The 24,403-nt window shown below is 49.4% G+C and overlaps 2 protein-coding genes across 4 annotated transcripts; one reads left to right on the top strand and one right to left on the bottom strand.

Annotated features, from left to right (window-relative positions):
- Nucleotides 1–235: 235 nt before the first annotated feature.
- LOC139073545 (cytoplasmic tRNA 2-thiolation protein 1-like) lies at nt 236–5,662 on the bottom strand. Of its 3 annotated transcripts, none has more exons than XM_070558428.1 (3): nt 5,454–5,662; nt 3,489–4,033; nt 236–855 (listed from the first exon to the last, which is right to left on the bottom strand). In XM_070558428.1, exons 1-3 carry the CDS (start codon nt 5,645–5,647, stop codon nt 320–322), a joined length of 1,275 nt encoding a protein of 424 aa, XP_070414529.1. In that variant the 5' UTR covers nt 5,648–5,662; the 3' UTR covers nt 236–319. The 3 variants fall into 3 exon arrangements, with proteins under 3 accessions (XP_070414529.1, XP_070414530.1, XP_070414531.1); XM_070558429.1 differs by lacking the exon at nt 5,454–5,662 and adding an exon at nt 5,359–5,429; XM_070558430.1 differs by lacking the exon at nt 5,454–5,662 and adding an exon at nt 5,231–5,362.
- Nucleotides 5,663–5,715: 53 nt separating this feature from the next.
- On the top strand, nt 5,716–24,105 carry LOC103540622 (beta-1,4-galactosyltransferase 3-like). Its single transcript, XM_008507241.2, has 7 exons — nt 5,716–6,168; nt 19,041–19,321; nt 20,834–21,069; nt 22,414–22,601; nt 23,193–23,315; nt 23,524–23,628; nt 23,720–24,105. The coding sequence occupies exons 2-7, from the start codon at nt 19,042–19,044 to the stop codon at nt 23,853–23,855; spliced, it is 1,068 nt and encodes a 355-aa protein (XP_008505463.2). The 5' UTR covers nt 5,716–6,168; nt 19,041; the 3' UTR covers nt 23,856–24,105.
- Nucleotides 24,106–24,403: the final 298 nt, after the last annotated feature.

The raw sequence follows: 24,403 nt of genomic DNA, 5'->3' as shown, positions 1-24,403 counted from the left end.
CCACCAGCCCCTCCTCCCTCAGACCCAGGAGTCCAGCACCCAGCCCCTCCTCTCTCAGACCCAGGAGTCCAGGCCCTGGGCCTCTCCTCCCTCAGACCCAGGGGTCCGGGCCCCCAGCCCCTCCTCCCTTAGACCCGGGAGTCCAGGCCCCCAGCTTCTGTAGGGTCACAGGTCACCCGTTCTGTCTCCCGCTCCCCCACCCCCACCCCACCTCAAACCGAAGCTCCCGGCGGGAGAAGGTAACCGAGTTTATTCACAGTGTCATTCACAGGCAGCCCCGCGCTCCGGGGCGGCGCATCCCGGCCGAGAACCCGAGTCCCTAGAAGGCAGGCACGGCGTCCGGGGCAGGGGCCCGCTCCGGCTCCCCGTCCCGCGGCGGCCCCGCCTCGTCCAGCCCCCGGCGGCCCTTGCCGATGGCCAGGCGCGGCCGGCCGCGGTTGAGGCCGTCCAGGAGCGCGCAGGCCTGGCAGAGCGCGCGGCTGGCCAGCGCCCCGCAGCGGGAGCAGGCGCCGGGGGCCGGGGGCCGCGCGGCCGGGGCCAGCGCCAGGCGCTCGGCCGAGTGCACGAGGTCCAGCACCGCCGACGGCCGCGCCGCCTCCAGCAGCTTGAGCAGGTGGCGCGCGTGGCCGCGGAAGGCCTCGGGCGCGTAGACGCACTCCTCGGAGAAGTAGTCGAGGCGGCGGAAGTGCGCGTACAGCACCACCTCCTTCTGCGAGGCCAGCTGCAGCGGGCGGCAGCGCGGCAGGGCGCCCCCCTCGCCCGGCGAGCCCAGGCCCCCGCCCCGGGCCAGCCGCGCCGCGTCGCCCCGCAGGAAGTTCATGAGCACGGTCTCCGCCATGTCGTCGGCGTTGTGGCCTGGGTGGGGAGAGAGATGGGAGCAGGTCAGGCGGGGGCGAGGAGGTGGGTGCTGTTGGTCGGGGAGACCCGGGGGCAAGGGGAGGAGGCGTGGCGAGTGGTGTGCACCGAGTGGGTGACTCGGCCACGGAGACCCCTCCTTCCGAATACTGTGGGGCGGCCAGGACCCAGAGAGAGACAGGGAGCAGGCCAGCGCAAGGGGTGCAGGTCTTGGGAGACCTGGGTCCCCGTGGTGCAGTCAGGACCCAGGGAGGTGGGGAGGGGGCGTGGGGAACGGCGGGGAGGGCGAGACAGGGCCATGGAGACCCCGGGGCGCCGTGGGGCAGCCAGGTGGAGGCTGAAGGTGGACACACCGAGAAACGAAGGGGGACACACACAGGCTCCGTGGAGCAGCTTCGGGGTCCCCTCAGTTTCCACCCACTTATTGCAAACCAGGCCCTGTGCTAGCCGCCCTTTCACCTAGTGAGAAAAGTGCTTCAGCTACAAAGATCTCTGCAGCCTCAGTTAAGAGGGTCCTTCAGACTGCACAGGAGGAGTCACGATGGCATTTAATGGAGAGTCTCCAGTGAGCTGACACAAGTGTCTCTGGGGATGCAGATCCCGGTGTTTAGAAAGACCAGGGAGAAAGTGAGGGAATATTTACACAACGGTCACCACAAAATTTAAGCTAAATCTCTACCTATTCCGCATCATCATCTTATACTTGAGTCTAATAGCAAAACATTGGTCGTCTTAGGGCTTCGAAAACTGGCCCTGCTTCCCCTCCTCAGGGCCTTTGCATGAGCTGTTTCCTCTGCGCAGAACACCTCTCCCATCCCCTATTCGTCCTTCACATGTCACCCACGTGGCCTTCAGGGCTCAGCTCACTCAGGAGACGCTTCCTCAATCCCCGCCTTTCTCCCTTCACTAAGTCCTCCTGTTACAAACTCGCAAAATCTGTGTAACTTTCCTTAGTAGCACTTGGGTTATAATTAAGTATGTGAGAAATGGGCAGGTGCAGAGACGTCTGTCTTGTGCATCATCATCATAAGGGCAAACATTTGTATAATGTTTACTGTTTTCCAGTCTCTGAGGGCTTCACACATAACTCATCAAATTCCCAACAACGCCGGGACCTAGACATTACTAACATCCCCATTCCACAGAAGAGGAAACCGAGGTTAGGTCGTCTGCTCGAGGCTACGTGGCTCGCGTCTGGTACATAGTACATGGTCAGTAATTATTTGTTGAAGTAACGGTTGGGACAGAGTAAGAGAGTTATCAGAGAGGAGAAGCCGACAGAGAAAAGGAATTAAAAGACACCGTGCATTTCAGACTATCGATGGTTTCTGATGGGGGATATCCTTTCACACCCCTTCTTTTGTGGAGGGAACACAAAGAATGTCATTTTCTTAGTACTGCAGGGAACAATCTCAACAACAAAAAACCCAACAACCCAATTAAAAAACGGGCAAAAGATCTGAACAGAGATTTCTCCAAAGAAGACATATGATGGCCAAGAGGTACATGAAAACATGTTCAACATCATTAGCTGTCAGGGAAATGCAAATCAAAACTACAATGAGGTATCACCTCACTCCAGTCAGAATGGCTGTAATTAACAAGACAGGAAATAACCAGTGTTGGAGAGGCTGTGGAGAGAAGGGAACCCTTGTACACTGCTGGTTGGAGTGCAAACTGGTGCAGCCACTATGGAAAGCAGTATGGAGTTTCCTCAGAAAATTAAGAATAGATCTACCATATGATCCAGCTACCTCACTGCTCGGTATTTATCCAAAGAACTTGAAAACACAAATGCATACAGACACATGCACCCCTATGTTCATTGCAGCATTATTCACAATAGCCAAGACTTGGAAGCAATCTAGGTGCCCACCAAGGGACCAATGGATAAAGAAGGTGTGGTATATATACACAACGGGATACTACTCAGCCATAAGAAATGATGAAATCCACCCATTTGTGACAACATGGATAGACCTTGATGGTATTATGCTGAGTGAAATAAGTCAGAGGGAGAAAGTCAAATACCATATGATCTTACTCATAAGTAGAAGATAAAAACAACGACAAACAAACACATAGCAACAGAGATTGGACTGGTGGTTACCAGAGGGGAAGGGGGAAGGGAGGAGGGAGAACGGGTGATTGCAGACACATGTTTGTGGTGATGGATTGTAATCAGTCTTTGGGTGGTGAACATGATGAAATCTACACAGAATTTGAAATATATTATGATGTACATCTGAAAGTTATATAATGTTATAATCCAATGTTACTGCTATAAAAATTTAAGTTTAAATTTTTAAAAAACTGCAGAGAACCACAGCCCTAGCCCCTAGGGAGTACCCCTCCACCCTCCCTCGCCAGTGTGCTGACCAAGATGACCGCAGTGACTCAGAAGCTTGCCACGCCCATCCGGAAGGCCTGCACGTACCAAGTCCATGAGCCTTCAGTGGGCACGCACACCTGCTCCTCCCTGAGACCCTCCACCCAGGGCACACCCCGAGCCTCCTTCACCATCTCTCGGGCACGCGCCCCAGCCCCCTTTCACGGCCCGCCCCCTCGCCCGTGCATGCGCCTGGCTCCCTGCCACCCCCATCCCGCCGGTCCCGCTGCGCGCCTGCGCTCACCCGTCACGATGTGCGTGGCTCCCACGAGGCGCGCCCCCTCCTCCAGCGCCCGGCGCCGCAGCACCCCGCAGAAGGTGCAGCAGGCGCGGCTGCGGCCGGAGCCGGCCGTGCTACGGGCTACGGCGTCCATCGTCCAGCCCCCGAAGAGGTCTGCGTAGGCCACGACGGTGAGCGGGAGCTCCCAGCGCGCCGCCTGGCGCCGCACGGCCGCCAGCGCCGCGTCCCGGTAGCCGCCGATGCCCTCGTCCACGGCCACCAGGCGCAGCGAGATGCCCAGGCGCGGCGCCAGCACCTGCAGCACGTGCGCCAGCACCGTGGAGTCCTTGCCGCCCGAGGCGCCCACGGCCACCACGGCCCCGGACGGCAGCAGGCGGCCCGCGACCACCGTGTGCAGCACCTCGGCCTCGAAGGCGGCGCAGAAGCAGGCGCCGCACAGCGCGCGGCCCGAGCGCGGGCGGCGGAGGGCGGCGCGCGCCTTGTGGCAGGTGGCGCACTGCGGAGCTGGCATCGCGGGGTCCGAGCGGGGCAGGAGAGGTAGGCTTCTCCTGGACGGGGAGAGAGAGGAGGTGGGTTACATGTGGATTCCGGATTGAGGGCTCGTTGCCTCTGGGGAGGCTGCCTGGATAGCGCCCAGAGTAAACCCATTGTCCGGAGCATTCTTCCCCCAGCACTGTGCAGGTCTGACATCCTCAAGTCCCAGCTTAAGCTTTCATTCATTCATTCGTTCGTTCAACAAATACCCACTCAGTGCCTCCTATGTACCGAAGGTAAGCCAGGCACTGGAACAAAACTGGAAAGGTTGCAGGCACTGAATTCTAAGTGGAGGAGCCACCCGATGGATAAGTAAGTAAATAACCAAGATACTTTACAAATATGAGTAGTAGTATGAGGGAATTATCTTCTGAGTTGAGGCCAGAAGGACGGGAAGGAGCCAGACATTAGATCAAGGTGGGAAGAATGTTCCAGACCGAGTTAATAGCAAATGCAAAGGACCTGAAGGGCAGGGCCTGGCAGTGTTCACTTGGTTGGAAAGTATGTTGTGACTGAAGACCGAAGAAGGTCGGGACTTGGAGGTTGGCAGAATGAGGGGCTTGGACTTTATTTTGAATGAGATGGGAGCCACTGGACTGTGGAATGACAGGATCTGACTTCTATTTTAACAGGATCCTTCGAGCTGCTGGATATGAATAGAGGGTGGGGAGTGGAAAGGGCAGACACAGGCAGACCCGTGAGGAGGCTCCTGCAATGATCCGGGTGAGCAATAATGGTGACTCAGAGCAGAGTGGAGGTAGTGGAATGGGACTGGAGAGGAGTGGTCAGATGCTGGATCTCTTCTGGAGATAGAGCAGATGGGACTCACACAAGGCTTGGTTGGGAGAGGGCGGTGGATGAGAGAAATAGAGGACTCAGGACAAGTGCAAAGTCTTGGCTTGAGCACTTGGAAGAACAGTGGAACCATTTAGTGGGGAGGAGGTGGGGATGGGGAAGAATGGGGAAATATTGCAAGAGGGGTAGGTTTGGGGCAGAGAATCTGGAATTTCTTTGGGGCATGGTGGATTGTGGTCCTTTGCTCTGGAAGTCTTTTCTGAACCCTGGGCTGGGTCTGGCGCCTCCTCTGGGCTCCTATGGCTGCCCGATCGCCCCCCACACCAGCCCTGACCTCTCTAGGTTGTAACCAGGACAGAGGAGGATGCGCTCGCACCGCGCCCAGGTTTAGGGGTGGGGACAAAAAGGAGTCAGACCAGGCCGCAGAGTCCAAAGCGGGTCACCAGGGGTACCGGCTGCTTAGGGCACTCCCGCCTAGAGGGCCGCCGGGAGACCAGCGTTGAGGGATCACGGAGAGGAGTGCCATCTCTCCGGGGATGCCCACCGGAACGCGTGGGAGAGAAATATGGAGACCATCAACTCCTGCTCGGCAGCGCGACAAAGGGCCGGAACCGGCCTGCCGCGAGAGGGGGCACTCACCTGAGTAGAACGCACGCTGCACGGTCCAGGCTCGAGAAAAGGCGGAAGCGGGTACAAGGACTACGACTCCCAGAAGGCTCTGGGCCGAGCCGCCTACGACTCCCAGGTGCCTGTGCGGCGGCTCGGCCCGAAGTACTTAGGGCTCTGGTACGAGCTGGGCCTACAACTCCCTGCGAGCCTCGCGGTGACGTCATGTGCCTCGCCCACTGCTCCCAGAGTGCATCAGGTCAGTCCAGCTCGGTTCCCGTCTGCGCCTGCGCAGGAACAGGGGCGGTGTCGGAAGTGTGCGTGCAGTTTTTGCTGTGTGTTATGCAGTTTATTCCAAAAATGGGGTGGATGTTTTCAGATTTTCTCCTCTTGTGAGAGCATGATGGAGTTCGTGGTGCAGGTGGAGAGGCGTCGGAGTAGGGGGAGAAAAGGGATGGGGGTGTGAAAGGGATAGCTAGCGCGTGCGGTGGACAGACTGCAAGGATTGGGCTGCGTGCCTGGGGGCCCCGGGGTGGGCTTCTGCGCGCGCCCCCGCAGGCGTGGCAGCGGTGCGGGCCGGGGCGCTGTGCGTGCGCGGAGCAGACAGGTAGCGGTTTGCTGTTCTCTGTGCGTGCGCCGGGCTCGGACGTGAACCCGGGTGAGCAGTTGTGCGCTGTTTTGGGTCAGTGACAAATGCGCACACTTCCTGCCTGGTGGAGTAGAAGGCAAAGCTCGGCAAGGAGGGCAGGTGAGACTTGTACACAGACGGTTCCCCGGGGCGCAAGCCGCAAACACCAAAAACGGAGCACCTTCCCGAGAGTCAGCCAGAGCCCTGCTCCCCAGGTCCAAGCGCTCTGCCTCCTTCCGGCGTCCAAACTGCCCCCTTTCTTGTATACTATATTCTGAGATACTTTTGTCTGTACCCCTGTGAGGCTCCTGATAGCAACGATTGAGAGTGAAGGGTGAGGGGGGGCATTTGGGTGTCTGAATCTGTCGCGAGGGTTGAACCCTGGTCATCGGGCTCATTCATTTGTTAACAATCATTTCCTGAGCCTCCTGTGTGCCAGGCCTGTCCACTGGAACACAGGTGTGTCGGGCCTGGTTGACGACATGGGGATAATAAAGCTTGATCTGGAGGTACCGGATGTCAGGAGCTGCAGGAGCCCAGAGGTTACACGTGCTGCTAATCAGGACAGAGTTAACAGCGCTTAGGGAGCAGTTGGCATGTACCAGACACTTTCCACACACCATCTAAAGTTCCTCATCTGTAAAATGGGGATGATAATAATAGAAGCTGCATGCCAGAGTGTTCACGAAGATAAATGAGGTAACATGGAAAGTGTTTATTGACCAAAGAAACTTTCATGATTTTCATCTCATTTAATTCTCATAATCAGGGATGGCTTTCTTTCTCAGCCCGGCCTAAATTTTTTTTAAAGTAAGCAGTGAGGTGGGGGTTTCAAAACCACAGGCAGCCTACAGTTAGTCTAAGTTGGAGTGATTTTGTCCCCAAAGAACATTCGGTAATATCTGGAGTCCCAACTGGGGGACTGGGGAAGGGTGTGACTGGTACCCGGTTGGCAGAGGCCAGGGATGCTGCTCAACGTGCTGTGCACAGGAATGGGCTCCCACAACAGAGAATTATCCGGCCCCAAATAATAATCATCCAAGGCTGAGGAACCCTGGCGTAAGTGGTATTCTGCTGTTTTCTACCGAAAAACTAGTATACAAATTCAGGTGTTTCCATGTTGGTTTTAAGCCATTTCCTGCTTTGAAAGGTTCTTTAATTAAATATTTAAGCAGATCTCAACATCACTCACAGACTTTTGAGTGAGAAGTTAGGAAAAAGAAGGTGTACCTCAAACTGGGTGACGGTGAAGAAAAGAGGATGTGAAAGCCAAATGGTTTGGGTGGCACCCTGCGCCACTTAGTTGTGTGACCCTGAGTAAGTAACTTAACCTTTCTGTGCTTCTGTGTCCTCATCTGTTCAATGGGGATAATGCTAGCAGAGAATTAAATGAGTTAATATAGGTAAAGCATTCAGACCAGTGCTGTAAAAAGAGGGGGGGAGGGGTGGGGCACTGTTCGGGTTCCTTATGTCACTTCCCTGGGGCACCAGTAATTGGCAGTGTTGAGATCTGGACCAGTTCCTTCAGTCCTTAGTGGCCACGTGCATCAACAACCTGGCACAGTTTGGGCTGAAGTTTCTCACGGATGCTCTGCAAACATTTTATGTTCCATTTGTTGCAACACATTCACTTGGTATTCTAGGGGAAGAGGCTGAGTTGGTGTCAGGGGGTTTTTGGAGAGGGCAGATGAAACTGTCTGTAGCTTCTCATCATTGCAGGGTAAAGGTCGGGTGTGTTTGCGACCTGACACCTGATGACTTTTCAGCCTTATCTCTCACCACTGAACCTCTGGCAAGTCCCCACTTTTGCCGGCAAAATAACTCCTCTGCCAGATGTTTGCACATGTGACTGCTCTTCCTGAAGTCTCTCCCACCCTCCCCCCTCTTCCCCACCACACTGGTTCCTGTTTCCTATCCAGGTGGCCACTTGGATGTACTTCCTCCAGAAAGCTTACGGGACTTCTCCTCCCCTGCACTGGATTAACAAGCCACCTGTGGGCTCCCCTGCCCCTGGTGTCTCACTGTGTCGGAGAGGCCCTGTCACCTTGGGCTGTGGCTGTCTGTCATTGTTTCAGTGTCTCTTTGGGTTGGGTGCTCCTTGAGGGAGGGGTTCGGTTGGATTTGAATCTGGCTCCCTACAATTGCTGGGCCCAAGGCCTGGTACAGAGCAGGCAAGGCATTCCAGGCCCTTCCTGAGCTGCCGCCAGCTTACCTCCTTCCTTGTCTCCTGCTGTTATCTGCACCCTGGTGAACACAAGGCTCAGACAGGAAACAGACGCCATGGGATGTGGTGGTTAAGGATGGAGGTGGCCTGGGGCAGATCCTGGCGCTACCATCCTGCTTGTGTAACTGGACAAGTTACATTTCCTCGCCTGTAAGACAGAGATAATAATAGTGCAACCTCATAGGATTAGAGCGGTGGTTCTCAGCCTAGGATGATTTTGACCCCCAGGGGACATTTGGCTGGGACATTTTTGGCTGTCACAACTGGCAGAGGGAGGTACTGGCATCCAGTGGGTAGAGGCCAGCAGTGTTACTAAATCTGTGACACACAGGACAGCCCCCAAAGCAAAGAACTAACCTGCCCAAAACGTTAGTAGTACTGAGGTCGAGAAGAGAGAATGATTGTTGAGTGCTTAGAACAGCTCTTGGGCCACAGTAAGTGCTCCATATATAACAGCTACCATTACCACGACTAGTTGAGCTCGCTGGCTCTCTGGTGCCTCCACCTCTATGCCCAGAATGTCCTTCTCCCACTTGGCATGGGATTGAATGCCTACTCATCCTTCAGGACCTACCCAGAAAGTCACCATTTTGGGGAAGCCTTCTCTGACCTCTACCACCCTTGTTCCCCAAGACACCCTCAACCAGGCTGTGGAAAGACCTTGGAGTCACCTACACAGGCCTGGACTCAAACTCATGTTCTTTTCTTACACCTGAATGACTTAGGGCGCCAGTGTCCTTATCTATGAAATCAAAGAGTGGCTTTGAGGTTGAAATGGCCCAGCACGGGGGAAATATTTGATTAATGTCAGGACTCCCTTTGGGGAATATATTCATCAATAAAACCTAAAAGCTTAGTGTTGGTTTAGATTGGGGAAAATGGTTAAGAAACACGTTTTTAAGTGAGATTCTCTGTGGAAAGAATAGGAACGAGCAAAATTGTCTCTATCACCAGGAGAGTTAAGAAGAAAAAGATGTTCTGTGCTGTGTACACAAGACCCACATCTAACAATTAAAGACTCAGAAATTGTGAAAGTGAAAGGGTGTGAAAAGATATAGCAGGAAGATACTCACAGAAATCTAAGTTCAGCTGCATTAATTACCAAACAAAATAGGTTTTGAGTCAGAAAGCGCTGTCAGTCACAAAGTATCGCATAAATAAAAAGGAATAACCTGGATGACAAAGCAGCTGCAAAGTGGGATGCACCTAACAACACAGTCTCCAAAGAAATAAAACTAAAGTTAACAGGGTGACAAGAAGAAATTTACACATTCCAGAAGCATTGTAACATTTCAGTACCTCTCTCTAGTAATTGCTAAAGTGGACAAAAGTCTATAAAGCTATGGAAATCTTGAACAAGACCGCTAACAAGCTTGAATTAACTGACAGAAATAGAACCCTGTACCTAATGATTTGCGATGACAGGTTTTTACCAGGCACACGTGGAATACGTGCAAATGTCCAAGGTGTGGCTGTTGAGTGTGGTACCCACTCACCACATGGGGCTAGTGAGCATTTGAGCTGTGGCTAGTCTGAATTGAGCTGAGCTGCAAATGTAAAATACAGACCAGATTGGAAGACTATGTGAAAGATGGATGCAGACTATCTCACTCATAATTTTTTTCTTGATTATATATTTTTTGATGTATTGGGTTAAGTGTAATAAAATTATTTGAACCTGTTTACTTTTGCTTTATTGATGTGGCTAATAAAAATGTAAAATTACATCTGTGACTTGCATTGTATTGGACAGCCCTGCTCTAGACCACAAGAAATTCTCAGCAAATAGCAAAGTTACCCTGCCCCACTCCCTGGGGCAAGAGACCTTAACCAAGAAGCTTGAGGGGCCGACCCGGTGGCGCAGCGGTTAAGTTTGCACGTTCCGCTCCGGCAGCCTGGGGTTTGCTGGTTCGGATCCCAGGTGTGGACATGGCACTGCTCAGCAAGCCATGCTGTGGTAGGCATCCCATGTAAAAGTAGAGGAAGATGGGCACGGATGTTGGTTCAGGGCCAGTCTTCCTCAGCAAAAAGAGGAAGATTGACAGCAGATGTTAGCTCAGGGCTAATCTTCCTCAAAAAAAAAAAAAAAATCCTTAAAAAAAAAAACCTTGATACGTATACTTTTTTTTTCTTTTAAAGATTGGCACCTAGGCTAACAACTGTTGCCAATCTTCCTTTTTTTTTTTTTTAAGGATTGGCACCTGAGCTAACAACTGTTGCCAATCTTTTTTTTCTGCTTTATTTCCCAAACCCCCCAGTACATAGTTGTGTATCCTAGTTGCAGGTCCTTCTAGTTGTGGGATGTGGGACGCCGCCTCAACGTGGCCTGACAAGCAGTGCCATGTCCGCGCCCAGGATCCGAACCCTGGGCCGTGCAGTGGAGTGCGCGAACTTAACCACTCGGCCACAGAGCCGGCCCTGATAGGAATACTTTTGATCCAGTAAATGAATGTCCCCATTAGCCTCTGTTTCATGATTTAGGAAATTATTAAAACAATTTTTCATAAATTTTGAAAGTAGCTAGGACATAAGGGATCTGAGCGTGTGTGTGTATTTATTATAGTAATCTTAAAACACTTTTGCTTGGGAGACCTCAACACCATTTTGAAAAACTTTGTACCACCACCTCACTCATTTTAAGTTGACACCTGAGGTTTTTCAACCTTAACATTTTTGTTGTTGTTACTTGGAGGTAGAAAACGTTATCTCTTTTATAAGTTGACATGAGATGAGGATTGGCTGTTAATGGAGTAAATATTTCATGACCCAACTCAATTAAATAGGTTTTAATTACCTTAGAGAATAATGCACAGCAATTCTAACGGAGATCATTATTTTTACATGGGTTATTTTATCCAGTGTAACTTGAAAAATTTGTCCCTAAAAACATTCCAGTTAAATTAAAAAAAAAAAAAAAAGTTTCACTAGCCTATAATGCTTTGGTTGTTCTGAATACAGAATATCCCAACATGAGCAGAATAGAAACACATGACACCACGCAGGGAGTCTTCAGACACTTGTGTGCATATCCCAGTAGGAAGACCCCTGCTTTGTTAGAGCAGGTTCCATATCTCAGAAGACATTTCTTGCCTTCTCAGGGGTCAGGAAGTTTACACATTGTCTCAGAGCAAAAGCACTGTCTCATCTGGGGCATATATTTCTTTGCTTTTTTTTCTTCAATTATTTTGTTGAGATCATCGTAGTTTATAACATTGTGTAATTTCAGGTGTACATTATTATTTATCAGTTTCTGTATAGACTTCATTGTGCTCAACAGCAATAGTCTAATTTTTATCCATCACCATACATATGTGCCCCTTTACCCTTTTTGCCTGCCCCCAGCCCTCTTCCCCTGTGGTAACCACTAATCTGGTGTTCTCTTTTTCCATGTGTTTGTCTTTCACATATGAGTGAAATCATGCAGTATTTGTCTTTCTCTGTCTGGCTTATAGTCTGCATCCATCTTTCACATAGTCTTCCAATCTGGTCTGTATTTTACATTTGCAGCTCAGCTCAATTCAGACTTTGCTTAAGATCATACCCTCAAGGTCCATCCATGTTGTTGCAAATGGGATGATTTTGTCTTTTTTATGGCTGAGTAGTATTCCACGTGTGTGTGTGTGTGTGTGTGTGTGTGTGTGTATATATATATATATATACCACATCTTCTTTATCCATTCATCAGTTGATGGACACTTGGGTTGCTTCCACATCTTGGTTATTGTGAATAATACTGCAGTGAACACAGGGGTGCATAAGTCTCTTTGAGGTGTTGATTTCAAGTTCTTTGGGTAGATGCTCAGTAGTGGGATAGCTGGATCATATGGTATTTCTATTTTTAATTTTTTGAGAAATCTCCATACTGTTTTCCATAGTGGCTGCACCAGTTTGCATTCCCGCCAGCAGTGTATGAGGGTTCCCTTTTCTCCACATCTCCAACATTTATTATTTTTTGTCTTAGTAATTATAGCCATTCTGACTGGTGTAAGGTGGTATCTCATTGTAGTTTTGACTTGCATTTCCCTGATAATCAGTGATGTCGAACATCTCTTCATGTGTCTGTCAGCCATCTGTATATCTTTGGAAAAATTTCTGTTCATATTCTCTGCCCATTTTTTGATCAGGTTGTTTGTGTTTTTGTTGTTGAGTTGTGTAAGTTCTTTATATATTTTTGGATATTAGCCCCTTGTTGGATATATGATTTGCAAATGTTTTCTCCCAGTTGGTGGGCTGTCTTTTCATTTTGTTCATGGTTTCCTTTGCCTTGCAGAAGCTTTTTAGTCTGTAGTCCCATTTGTTAATTTTTTCTTTTGTTTCTCTTGCATGAATAAACATGATATTCAAAAAGATGCTGCTAAGACCGATATCAAAGAGTGTGCTGACTATATTTTCTTCTAGGAGTTTTATGGTTTCAGGTCTTACATTCAGGTCTTTAATCCATTTTGAGTTAATTATTGTGTATAGTGCAAGATAACAGTCTACTTTCATTCTTTTTCATGTGGTTGTCCAGTTTTCCCAACACCATTTATTGAAGAGACTTTCCTTTCTCCATTGTCTGTTCTTGGCTCCTTTGTTGAAGATTAACTGTCCATAGATGAATGGTTTTATTTTTTGGCTTTCAATTCTGTTCCATTGATCTGTGTGTCTGTTTTTGTGCCAGTACCATGCTGCTTTGATTACTATAGCTTTGTAGTATATTTTGAAATCAGGGAGTGTAATACTTCCAGGTTTGTTCTTTTTTCTTAGTATTGCATTGGGTACTCAAGGTCTTTGTTGTTCCACATAAATTTAGGATTCTTTATTCTATTTCTGTGAAGAATGTCATTGGGATTCTGATTGGGATCGCATTGAATCTGTAGATTGCTTTAGGTAGTATGGACATTTTAACTATGTTTATTCTTCCAATCCATGAGCATGGAATATCTTTCCATTTCTTTATGTATTCTTCAATTTCTTTCAATAATGGATAAATTCTTAGATTCATACAACCTCCAAAAACTGAATCAAGAAGAAATAGAGATTGGTCTGAATAGACCACTCACAGTACAGCGATTGACACAGTAATCGAAAACCTCCCAAAAAAACAACTGTCCAGGACCAGATGGCTTCTCTGGAGAATTCTACCAAACATTCAAATAAGATTTAATACCTCTCCTTCTCAAATTATTCCAAAAAACTGAAGAAGGGGCCAGCCTGGTAGAGTAGTGGTTAAGTTCATGCACTCTGCTTTGGTGTCCTGGGGTTTACAGGTCCGGATCTCAGGCGTGGACCTACACACCACTCATCAGGCCATGCTGTGATGGTGTCCCACATACAAAATAGAGGAAGATTGGCACAGATGTTAGCTCAGGGACAATCTTCCTCTAGCAAAAAGAGGAAGATTGGAAACAGATGTTAGCTTAGGGCCAAGCTTCCTCACCAAAAGAAAAAAAAAAAATTTGAGGAAGATGGAACACTTCCTAACTTATTCTATGAGGCCAACATCATCCTGATCCCAAAACCAGACAAAGACAACACAAAAACACAAAGAAAGAAAATTATAGGCCAATATCCCTGATGAACAGAGATTCAACAATCCTCAACAAAATACTGGTAAACCAAATACAACAATACATTAAAAGGATCCTACACCATGATCAAGTGGGATTTATTCCAGGGGTGGAGGGGTGGTTCAACATCCACAAATCAATCACTGTGATACACCACATTAACAAAATGAGGAATAAAAATCACATGATCATCTCAATAGATGCAGAGAAAGCATTTGACAAGATCCAACATCCATTTGTGATAAAAACCCTGAATAAAATGGGTATTGAAGGAAAGTACCTCAATATAATAAAGGCCATATATTGACAAACCCACAGCCAACATCATACTCAATGGTGAAAAACTGAAAGCCATTTGTCTGAGAACAGGAACAAGACAAGGGTGCCCACTCTTGCCACTCCGATTCAACATAGTACTGGAGGTTTTGGCCAGACCAATTAGGCAAGAAAAAGAAGTAAACGGAATCCAAATTTGAAAGGAAGAAATCAAACTCTCACTGTTTGCAGATGACATGATTGTCTATGTAGAAAACCCTAAAGAATCCATCAGGAAACTATTAGAAATAATCAACAACTACAGCAAAGTTGCAGGGTACAAAATCAGCTTTAAAAAAAATCAGTTGCATTTCTATGCACTAACAACAAACTGGGAGAAAGACAAGTCAAGAATCCAATCCCATTTACAGTAGCAACAAAAAGAATAAAATATGTAGGAGTAACTTTAACCAAAGAGGTGAAAGACCTATACGCTGAAACCTCTAAGACATTATTGGGGCATGTGTTTCTGAGCCTAACAGATCTAGCCAGAGAGATGTTTTCCTGATGAAAAAAAATTAGATTTCATTCTTACAGAAGAAACTCATTTCCAACATTACATTTTCTCTGGAAAGAAGGGCTTCTGGATGGTTTGGTTTCCACCCCTTCCCTCTTGTCTGTGATGTGTGTTTTGGGCAGTGTAGGCCCTGGAGAGTCTATACTACCTGATTTAGGTCAGCCAAAGGCCCCCACTGCCCCGACCTCTCCCTTTTCATTGAAAAGAGGAGCCTGATAAACCTGGGTTGGGGCAGAGAGCCCTAGGCTCTCACTCTCTACCCCTGCCTCCCTCAGCTTGACTCAGAAAATAGAGCCAAGGTGGGGGCACGTTTTAGGAACCCGAAGAGGATGAGGATGATGAAGAAGCCGCTTTCCAAGGGGAACCGGGGAGTCCAGACTCCTTTGGGGGGAGTCCCTCTTGGATCTCCAAGATTGCAGTAGGCTTCTAAGGTATGTACAAACACACCATGGCAACCAGTGCTTGCTTTCTACAAATGAAAATATAACATTATTGAACAAAACAGTACTATGTCACTTGGAAAATGTGGGTGTGCGCTCTACTAATTTGAATCATGGAACATGCATGAGAGTTGCTGCTAGCTGAAGACACAATTTTTTCTTCAAATCTTATGTAACTTTGGAGAACAAACATACAATTGATTTTGTCATACTTGGTTCACCTTTCAACAGTAGTGAAATGAAGTCTTTATTTTTTGAGGAAGTAACAAGAACACACCCTTATGCTTCCACACCTATGGTCACATGATTGTACTGTCAAATTCTTTTTTTTAGAAAATCATTGTTTATAATTAAATTTTCATCATCAAGAGTGCCAAATACAGTAGCGCTGTGTCTTAAGTCATAATCCTGCTGGTTGCAAGAGAGATTAATTATAAAATGAGGAATAAGAAAACAATCATTTTGTTGAAATCTACAAAGCCTTCAGGCTCTAAAATGCCTCTCTCATGTTTCCTGTGGAGTCAGAGGGGTCATTTTTACTGGGCTCTCCAGGAGACAAACCACACTTTATAGCAGCAGCCTTTTCTGTCCCTGCATGAGGAGGAGGAGGAAGTCTGGAAATGTGAGTCTGGGTGTCCCCACACTAGATGATGTGTAACCAGCACGCTCTCTCTGTTGGTGGCTCCACAGAATCCACCAGATACATCTGACTCCTGCATGAAGAATAAAGCTCCTGAGAGCACATATACCATCTAAGACTCATCAATCCTCTGAGCTCAGCGACCCCCTGCCCAGGAAAGGGAAAGAGAGTCACCATCAAGGTTTTGTTGGCACCTTCTGTTTACAGAGCAACTGAACACTGGCCAGTGTGGCATAACTCAGGCACAGTCCACACCTGCAGCATTCACAGCTGGGAAATAGGGATTATCATGAGCCCTGCTATTTTCAGCCCAGGAAACACATCCATAAATTGTCGCTGGGCCAACTCTAGTAGGATATTTCAAAGACCAGTCTTGGTCTCCAAAGGGCGACACCAACTCCAGCCGAAGTTCCTGAGATGTATTTGACAACTGATTGTCTTTTATGTGTGAATGGAGTGCATTTCTACCATATCTGTTAGGGTCTAGTTTTTCATCTCATTTTGCTTAAACGAGGGGTATCTGAATCGAGAAACACCACTCAAAAGCCTGGATGGTATTCTGTGCAGCAGCGCTCCTTTGTAAGCTGCCTTTCCAGCTGAAAAGCTGGGAAAAATTCTACCCACCACAGAGAACTTGCTACTGAAATTGGATTCTTGTTTCCTCAGTGCTCCACAATTTGAGGATTTTCTATCCCTGATCACCTTCTGTCTTGCCTCACATTTGACATTCGATCCTGAGCTTGCTTCTATAATGAGATTTTCCAGTTCATCTGAAAATATACTTGCCAATTTAGTGACGAGAACACCAGCCTGTATGTAACTTTTCGGTGGCTTTTGATAAGCCCATTTATGCATCTATTCCTATCCTTCACCTTTGGCTTCAGAATGATCCTTGGGACCAGCGTGGACCAGCACAAATCCTACTCATTTCTCTTCCTGGGACCCATTTGCTTTCAGCTTAAAGGCATCCCCTGGGATGAACCTGGAGAGCACAGCTCATCCTGAACCCATCCCATTCTCTTCCACCTTTCCTTGAAATCACCAGTTTCCACTGTTAAGTATAGCATCCTTCTCTCCAAGTGTAAATTCAAAACAGGACTCATCATGCTTCTGCTGGTGAAGCAGGAAGAAAATAATCCCAGGATTTGTTCACCACAGAGCAGCCAGAGGGAAGCCTTCAGGGTCCATGTATCAGTCTTTGCCTTCAGTGAGTCTTGGGAAGAGCAGGAATTCAGAACTTTCCCTGGTCCTTCTTTGGGAGCAGTGCTGATACCACCCCAGGCCTCAAGGCCAAGAAGTTTCTCTGGGGTGGGGTCAGGGGGCAGAGACAGAGAGAGACAGAGACTGAGTCATTCCTCCCCTCCAAGTACTTTCCATTGGTGAAGAACATTTCTCATTGCCTGTCAAGCAGAGTGTCTCAACCTCAGCATTACTGCCATGATTTGGTTTGGTGGGGTGTGGGTGGGGCTGTTTTGTATACTGTAGGATGTTCTGCAGCATCCCTGACCTCTATCCACCAGATGCCAGCAACATCCACCTGCCGCCAGTCATGACAATCAAAAATGTATCTAAAGGGGCCCACCTAGTGGTGTAGTGGTTAAGTTTGCATGTTCCGCTTGGGTGGCCCGAGGTTTACAGGTTTGGATTCTGTGCGTGGACCTAAACACCACTCATCAAGCCATGCTGTGGTGGCAACCCACATAAAATAAAGGAAGATTGGCACAGATGTTAGCTCAGGGACAATCTTCCTCAAGCAAAAAGAGGAAGATTGGCAATAGATGTTAGCTCAGGGCCAATCTTCCTCACCAAAAACAAAAAACAAAAATGTCTCTAGAGCAATCTTTTAAATATGTGAGTCAATCACATCACTGCCACACTCCTCCATCGTGACCTAGAAGGCTCCGATCTAGCCCGGGTCACCACTCTGACCTCCTTTCCTACCATTCTTTCCAATGTTCTCCCCCTTGCCACCTCAGGCCCTTTATATTTGCTGTTCCCTCTGCCAGAAACACTTCCCAAGGCCGTCTCCTCCTCTTCCTCTGGGCCTCTGTCTCAATGTTCCCTCCCCCACCACCCTCGCAGAAACAGCCTCCACCATTTCTTTACTCTCGACTCCCTTTCCTCCTCTACCCTTTTTATTTGTAAGTTTTTATCACTCTGAAATTGTCTGTTTTCCTGCCTGTCTTCTGGTTTCATGGGAGTAGAGGTTTTTGTTGGTTTTGTTTCTGGCTCTTTCCTTGGTGCCCACAGTCATGCCTGTTGCAGTGTGGGTACTTAGTAAATATACATAAATAAATAAGTATTCATAACACTCAGACCTTGGTTAAGGGTGACGGGGGGACCCACAGGTGAATCATGACAGAGGTCTTCCTGCTCAGGGCTCCCAGGCTAGGAAAGGAGACCTGGACACAGGTCATTCCAGTTCTGGTGACCAGAGCTGTGACAGCAGAGATACCAGGACCCAAGAGAGCCCAGGGTGTAGACAAGAGTGAAGGGCTTGGAGGAGACTCCCTAGACAAGGAGCGCTTGTGATGGCTCTTGAAGGGTGAGTAGGAGTTTATCAAGTAGAGAGTAGCATCTGTCTGTACTCATTCATTCACTCATTCATTCACTCATTCATCATCCATTGCCTGGGGCCTCCTGTGCTGGGAAATGCTGGGAAACCAGAGATGATCCAGTCCTGGACCCTGTTCTCTGCAAGCCTCTAGTCTGATGGGGGAGGTCACAATCCAGGGTGATCAGATTATGCCTCAGGGAGATACAAAGGCTGTGGAAGCCACTAGGAGCTACTTGGTGTTTGTGGCGGGGAAGAGAAGGACACCCAGAATGAGCAGGAGTGGGGTGGGTATCTTCCATACGGGATGAGGGAGATGTGAGAGAATCTGGCCCAGTCTTGGAATAATGCTGAGTCCATGTCACCCTGACCTGTGCTCACTGCATGTTCTAGCATAACAACCCAATGAGCCTGATCCAGCTATAAGCTCCATTTCACAGACAAGGACACTGAGCCTTAGAGACTGAGTCACTTGCCCAGGGGAACAGCCCAGCTGGCATCCAGTGTGACCAGAGGGTTTGGAGGGGACCAGGCTGGAAGAGATGAGGCTGGAGATGTGCACAAGGCAGGTTCTTTGCACAGGTGGTGTGGACTTGAGTGGCCTCGACAGCTCCTCTCACTCCCGTGTCCCCTCTGTGGAGTGTGCAAAGCCAGTCAGGGAAAGACGGGTGCTGGGGACTGGGGCTGAGCCACATGGGGCAAAAGTGAGGGCTTTGCAAAATGGGAGGAATGACCTTCTCTTTCCTTTCCCAGAATGGAACAGCAGAGGTGGCTCCTGTTATTATTTCTGGGGGTCCAACTGCTGCTTATGGGCGCGTTCCTCTACCAAAACCCCCACTGCCACGGCTTCATCTCGTTCTTGCGCTTCCTAATACAAGACAGGCCAGAGGTGAGAGAAGAGCTGCCGTTTTTGGTTCAGGTGTCTTCTCCAGGAATCCGTTACTGGGATGTGTACTCCAACCTCAGCCAGATCCACCCTGTGGACATCAGTGAGGAGGATCTGCCCAACTGTCCCATCGTCTCACCCTACATCAGTAAGTTTGTAGGGGCCTCCCCCACCTCAGGCTTTGGGGAGCTGACAGGAAGCCCTAAGGAGTGGGGCAGAACCTGGAAGCAGAAGGCAGGGGGCATCTCCTGCTGTATCATAATGAATCACCCCCAAACTTAGTGTCTTTAAACAATCATTAGCTCTTAAATTTTACATAGGTCAGGCATTTGGGGACCGGCTCAGCTGGGTGGTTGTGGTCCAGATCTTTCATGCAGTTGTAGTGAGATGTGGCTGGAAATAGGACAGCAGGGGCTTGGAGCACCCGGCAGCTGGCTAGGCACCTCGCTCTCTTCATGTAATCTCTGGGTAGACTCTCCGATGGGCTAGTTTGGGCTTCCACACAGCACGGTGGCCTCAGAGCAAATAGATTGCTTACACAGCAACTGAAGGTGCCCAGAGCAAGTATTCGTGTAGACAAGGCAGAAGTCATATGGCCTTTTGTGATCCAGCCTCAAAAGCCACATAATGTCATTTCTGCCATACTCCATTCATTGAAACAGTCACAAAAGCCTACCTATTTTTAAGGGGTGGGGACATATTCCCACTTTTCAATAGGAGGAGTGTCAAATCACCTTGTAGAAAGGGCATGTTGGATAAAAGAGATGGTTGGGACCATCTTTGGAAAAAATATGATCTGCCACAGAGAGGGAGGAGGCACTGCTGGGGTGAGGGGTGGATGGTGGAGCCATCAGTGAGAGAGCGGACTGAGAAGGAGGGCAGACTGAGATACAGGGAGAGAGGGCAGTCTGAGAACCATCCAGGAGGAGACATCTGGGAGGCAAGTGGGGGTTGGAGCTCAGGAGGCAAATTTAGGACCATGGGGGTCCAGAGGAAGAAAAGCAACAGGAGATGATGAGCTTGCTGAGGGAGAGAAGAGAGAAACATGGGAACCAGGGGAGAGATGAGGGAAGAATCTGAGAAGGAGGTACTGAGAGGTGGAGGGACAACCAGGAGGGCAGGACATTTTTGAGCCAATTGGGGCAGCTCAGAGCCCTTTGTATTGGCGGATTAGTTTCCTAGTCTGCCGTAACAAAGTACCACTAACTGGCTGCCTTTAAACCACAGACATGCATTCTCTCAGTTCTGGAGGGCAGAAGTCTGAAATCAAGGTGTTGGCAGGGTTGGTCCCTTCTGGAGGTTCTGAGAAGGAAACCATCCAATGCCTCTCCACTAGCTTCTGCTAGCAATCCTTGGCATTCCTTGGCTTGTAGGCACATCACTTTAATTTCTGCCTCTGTGGCCACCTTCTCTCTGGGTCTTCACATGGCCTTCTTATAAGGACACTAGTGATTGGATTTATGGCCCGCCCTAATCCAGGGTGACAGCGTTTTAACCAGTTATGTCTAGGAAGACCCTGTTTCCAAATAAGGTCACATTCTGAAGTTCTAGGTGGACATGGATTTGGCAGGGGGAGGGGGACATGATCCAACCCAGTACAGCTGGGTTGTGCGGTTTCTGGGCTAGATGCCTGACCATCCCTGGCCCCTGCCTCTCCCAGATGGCCCCTTGAAGGTAATGATCCCGGAAAACCTGACGATGGAGCAGGTGGTGGAAAAGAACCCACTGGTGGAGCTGGGAGGCCAGTACCAGCCACCTGACTGCTGGACACAGCACCACACGGCGGTAGTGGTGCCCTACTATGGGCAAGCCCAGCACCTGCGGGACCTGCTCTTCCACCTGCACCCCTTCCTGCAGCGCCAGCAACTGCACTATGCCATCTACGTGGTGAACCAGGTGCAGTAGGAATGTGGCGGGGCAGGGGCAAGAGGGTAGAGGGTTCTGAACGTGGCCTTGGAGAGTCAGGGCTGATGTCACTCTCTGAGAGTGTCAGGGTCAGACAGTATCTAGGGGACTGGGTTTATGAGTCAAGAACTTGAATTGGGGGAATTCAGAGCCAAGAGCTATAGTTTAGGCCAGTCTAGACTGGCTGAGTCTGGGGTCAGCTTTAATGGCTATCTGAGGGAAAGGCCCAGTCCCACTGTGTCTGGGCCTCTCTGAGACCAGGGCTGGCCAGAGTGGGCAATAAAGCTAAGGGGCAAATTAAAGCACTAGGTTTGGGGTCAGTTAGATGTTTGTTTGAATCCTGGCCTTGCCCATTACTACCTGTGTGGTCTGAGTGTGGGACCAATCATTTATTCATCCACCCATCCATCTATCTATCCATTAATTCAACACACTGTTACTCAGTATAACTATGCATAAGCTTGGGGGAACTTTTTCATTAATGAGACAGGGATGATAATAACACCTCCCTCACTGAGTTGTGGGAAGGATTGAGTTAATGAATATAAAGGAGTGAGGCCAATGCCTGGCATATAGTAGGTTCTCAATAAGTGATAGTGATAATGATGATGATGATGAAGATGATGGTCATGGTGATGATGGCTTTTTGGTGAGGATTCTGGTAACGGTGGTGTTAAGATGCTGCTGCTGCTGAGAGTGGTAATGGTGGTGGTGATGGTCATGATGGTTGTGATGGTGATGTTGGTAACAGTGATGATGGAGTTGAGCTGATTATGTGGATAGTGTTGAATATGATGAAGATAGTGATGGTGATGATGGTGGTAATGCTGATGATGAACACGATGATAACAAGTGATGACGGTAACAATTAAAGTGGTGATGTTGAAGAAGGTGATGATGGAGGAAGTAGAGCAGAGGAGAGGCAAACCTTGTCCTGGTTCCTGGGCATCAAACCCAGTCTTTGTCTAGTAGGAACAGAAACAGAGACACAGGTGGTCCCTGATCACTCCTAACCTCTGCCTCCCTCAGATGGCCTCTTGAAGGTGATAATTCTTGAGAACCTTGAACATGGCTGAGGAGGGAGAGCTAAGAGGCTAAAGCTACTGACTCTGCCTAGGATGGGGATGGGGGTCCAAGAAAAGTTTCCCAGGAGAGGTAAGCTTGGAGCTGGACTTTTCTGGACAAGTCTGGGTTTTCCAGCTCCACAGTAGGTATAAGAAGGGCTTCCAGGTGGGAGAATGGCATTTGAAAAGGTGAGAGAGGACGAGCCTGGCAGGTGGGTGAACACCACTGCCTGCTGGTGAGGGCAGCAGCAAGCATCTCTGTCCACCCCAGGTGAACAACACTGCCTTCAACCAAGGCAAGCTACGCAATGTGGGGTTCTGGGAGGCCATGCAGGAGGAGGACTGGGACTGTATCTTCTTCCACGATGTGAACCTACTCCCAGAGGATGACCGTAACCTCTACATCTGTGACATCTTCCCTGCCCATGTGTCCGTGGCCATTGACAAGTTCAACTACAAGTAGGTGGAGGGAGGGGACCTCCTGTGGCGGGCAGTTGGCCAGGCCCTGCCCTTCCCTGGACCTTACTCTGCCCATCTGTACAGTTTAAGCCCTGATCCCTGGGGCGGAGGAAGGGAGGGGACAATCGGGCCTGAGGAAAGTCCTTGAAGACAGTGAAGAACCTTCCACTTGGATGTGGGTGTCAAGTGGGGATGGGGTTGCTTATCAATGGGGGAGTCAGGGTGCACTTAATAAAGTGGTAGGCAGAGGTGTTGTTAACAGAGGTCAGAGGATGGGAACTTATGAAAGGAGGGGCTACCTAGGGGTCAGGAAGGGGCTATCCTAAGGATCTGGGGAGAAGGGGCCATCAGTGGAGTCGCAAGATGGGCCTGTCAGATGATTCAGGGATGGGCTATCCCAAGGTCAATACGAGGTAATCTCAAGGGTCGGGGGAGGGCTACCCCAGGACTAGGCAAGGGAACTCCCTAAGGGTCGGGGGTATGTGGAAAAGGGTTCACCCAGAAATAAACTTTGGAGATCCTGGCCAGAAAAGGGCCAGGGCCCCTGTTGTCTGAAACTTCTTGTGCTTCCAACTCTCTCTGCCTCTCCAGGCTGCCCTACGGAGGCTACCTTGGAGGGGTGTTTGCTCTGCGCCCCATTCACTACCTGAGGATAAATGGCTTCCCTAACACATACTGGGGCTGGGAGCGTGAGGATGATGATATCGCCGCCAGGTGAGGGCCCTGCTCTAGGGAGCCTAGCACAGGGGGCTGCAGGTGCCTCCATGGTGTAGGGGACAGGGGCTGCCCTGGGTTAAGGAGGGACATGAGCTATGCTGGACCAAGGGAGATGTGAGCCCTCCTGGCCTGAGAGGCTGGGTGTGGCATGGGGACCCTCTCAGAGGAGATGGGCATCTGGCCTCCCTGCCTTCTCCCCTGTAAGGCTGAAACTAAGTGGGATGCTCCTCTTACGGCCCCATCTGCTCTTTGGCCGCTACCACATGCTGGAGGAGGGTCAGGACCCCAGCCACAAGCAGAGGCCCCAGAGGTGAGTTAAGGTTGGAGGGGAGAGGTCGCGGGTCCTGGCCTGTCCCTGAGCCCTGGGCTCATAAGGCTATCCCTCTTGCCCCTCGCCCCAGTCCTGGCCTTCTGGCCCGGATCCACCGCAAGTGGCGACATGATGGCTTCAACTCATTGGGCTACAGGCTCCTTTCCAAGGAGCTGCAGCCCCTCTACACCAACCTCACTGTGGACCTCAACTTCCCAGCCCCATGAGCCCCCTGCCAGGGTGAGGTATCTGGAGGCCCAAATGGAATCCCTGGGACTAGGACTGTGGGGCAGCTCTCCCAACCATCTCACCTGGTTTCTTATTAAAGAAGAATTTATTTTACTTGCTTCTCTCTGCCACTGCCACTTCCCACCCTCTCATTTCCATTCATTCGTTCCCACAGAGTCCCACTCAAATTCACCAAGCAGTGGTTCTCTCCTCCCAGTTCCAAGGGCTTCACGCACACTCACCCATTTACTTATCATGCAAACTCATGAGGTAGGCACTATTATAATCTTCCTTATGAAAACCAGGACAGAGGAGTTAAATAACTTGTCCAATTGATGTAGAATCAAATATAGGAACCTGGCTCCTGGGCCCATGCACTTAAAGATTATGCTATTCTGCTTCTTTCTTATAGCAAAAAAACAGTAGGGAAAAGAATGAATAATAAAAAATGTGAGGATGGTTGAACAAATTACAGCATGTCCACACAACAGAATACCACGCAGCCGCTGAACAGATGTAGAGTGAAAATAACAAGATGCACACATGT

Source organism: Equus przewalskii, chromosome 9 (assembly GCF_037783145.1).
Source record: "Equus przewalskii isolate Varuska chromosome 9, EquPr2, whole genome shotgun sequence".
NCBI classification, from domain to species: domain Eukaryota; kingdom Metazoa; phylum Chordata; class Mammalia; order Perissodactyla; family Equidae; genus Equus; species Equus przewalskii.
Note: the sequence above shows the minus strand (reverse complement) of the source record. Positions and strands in the feature narration are given on the sequence as shown.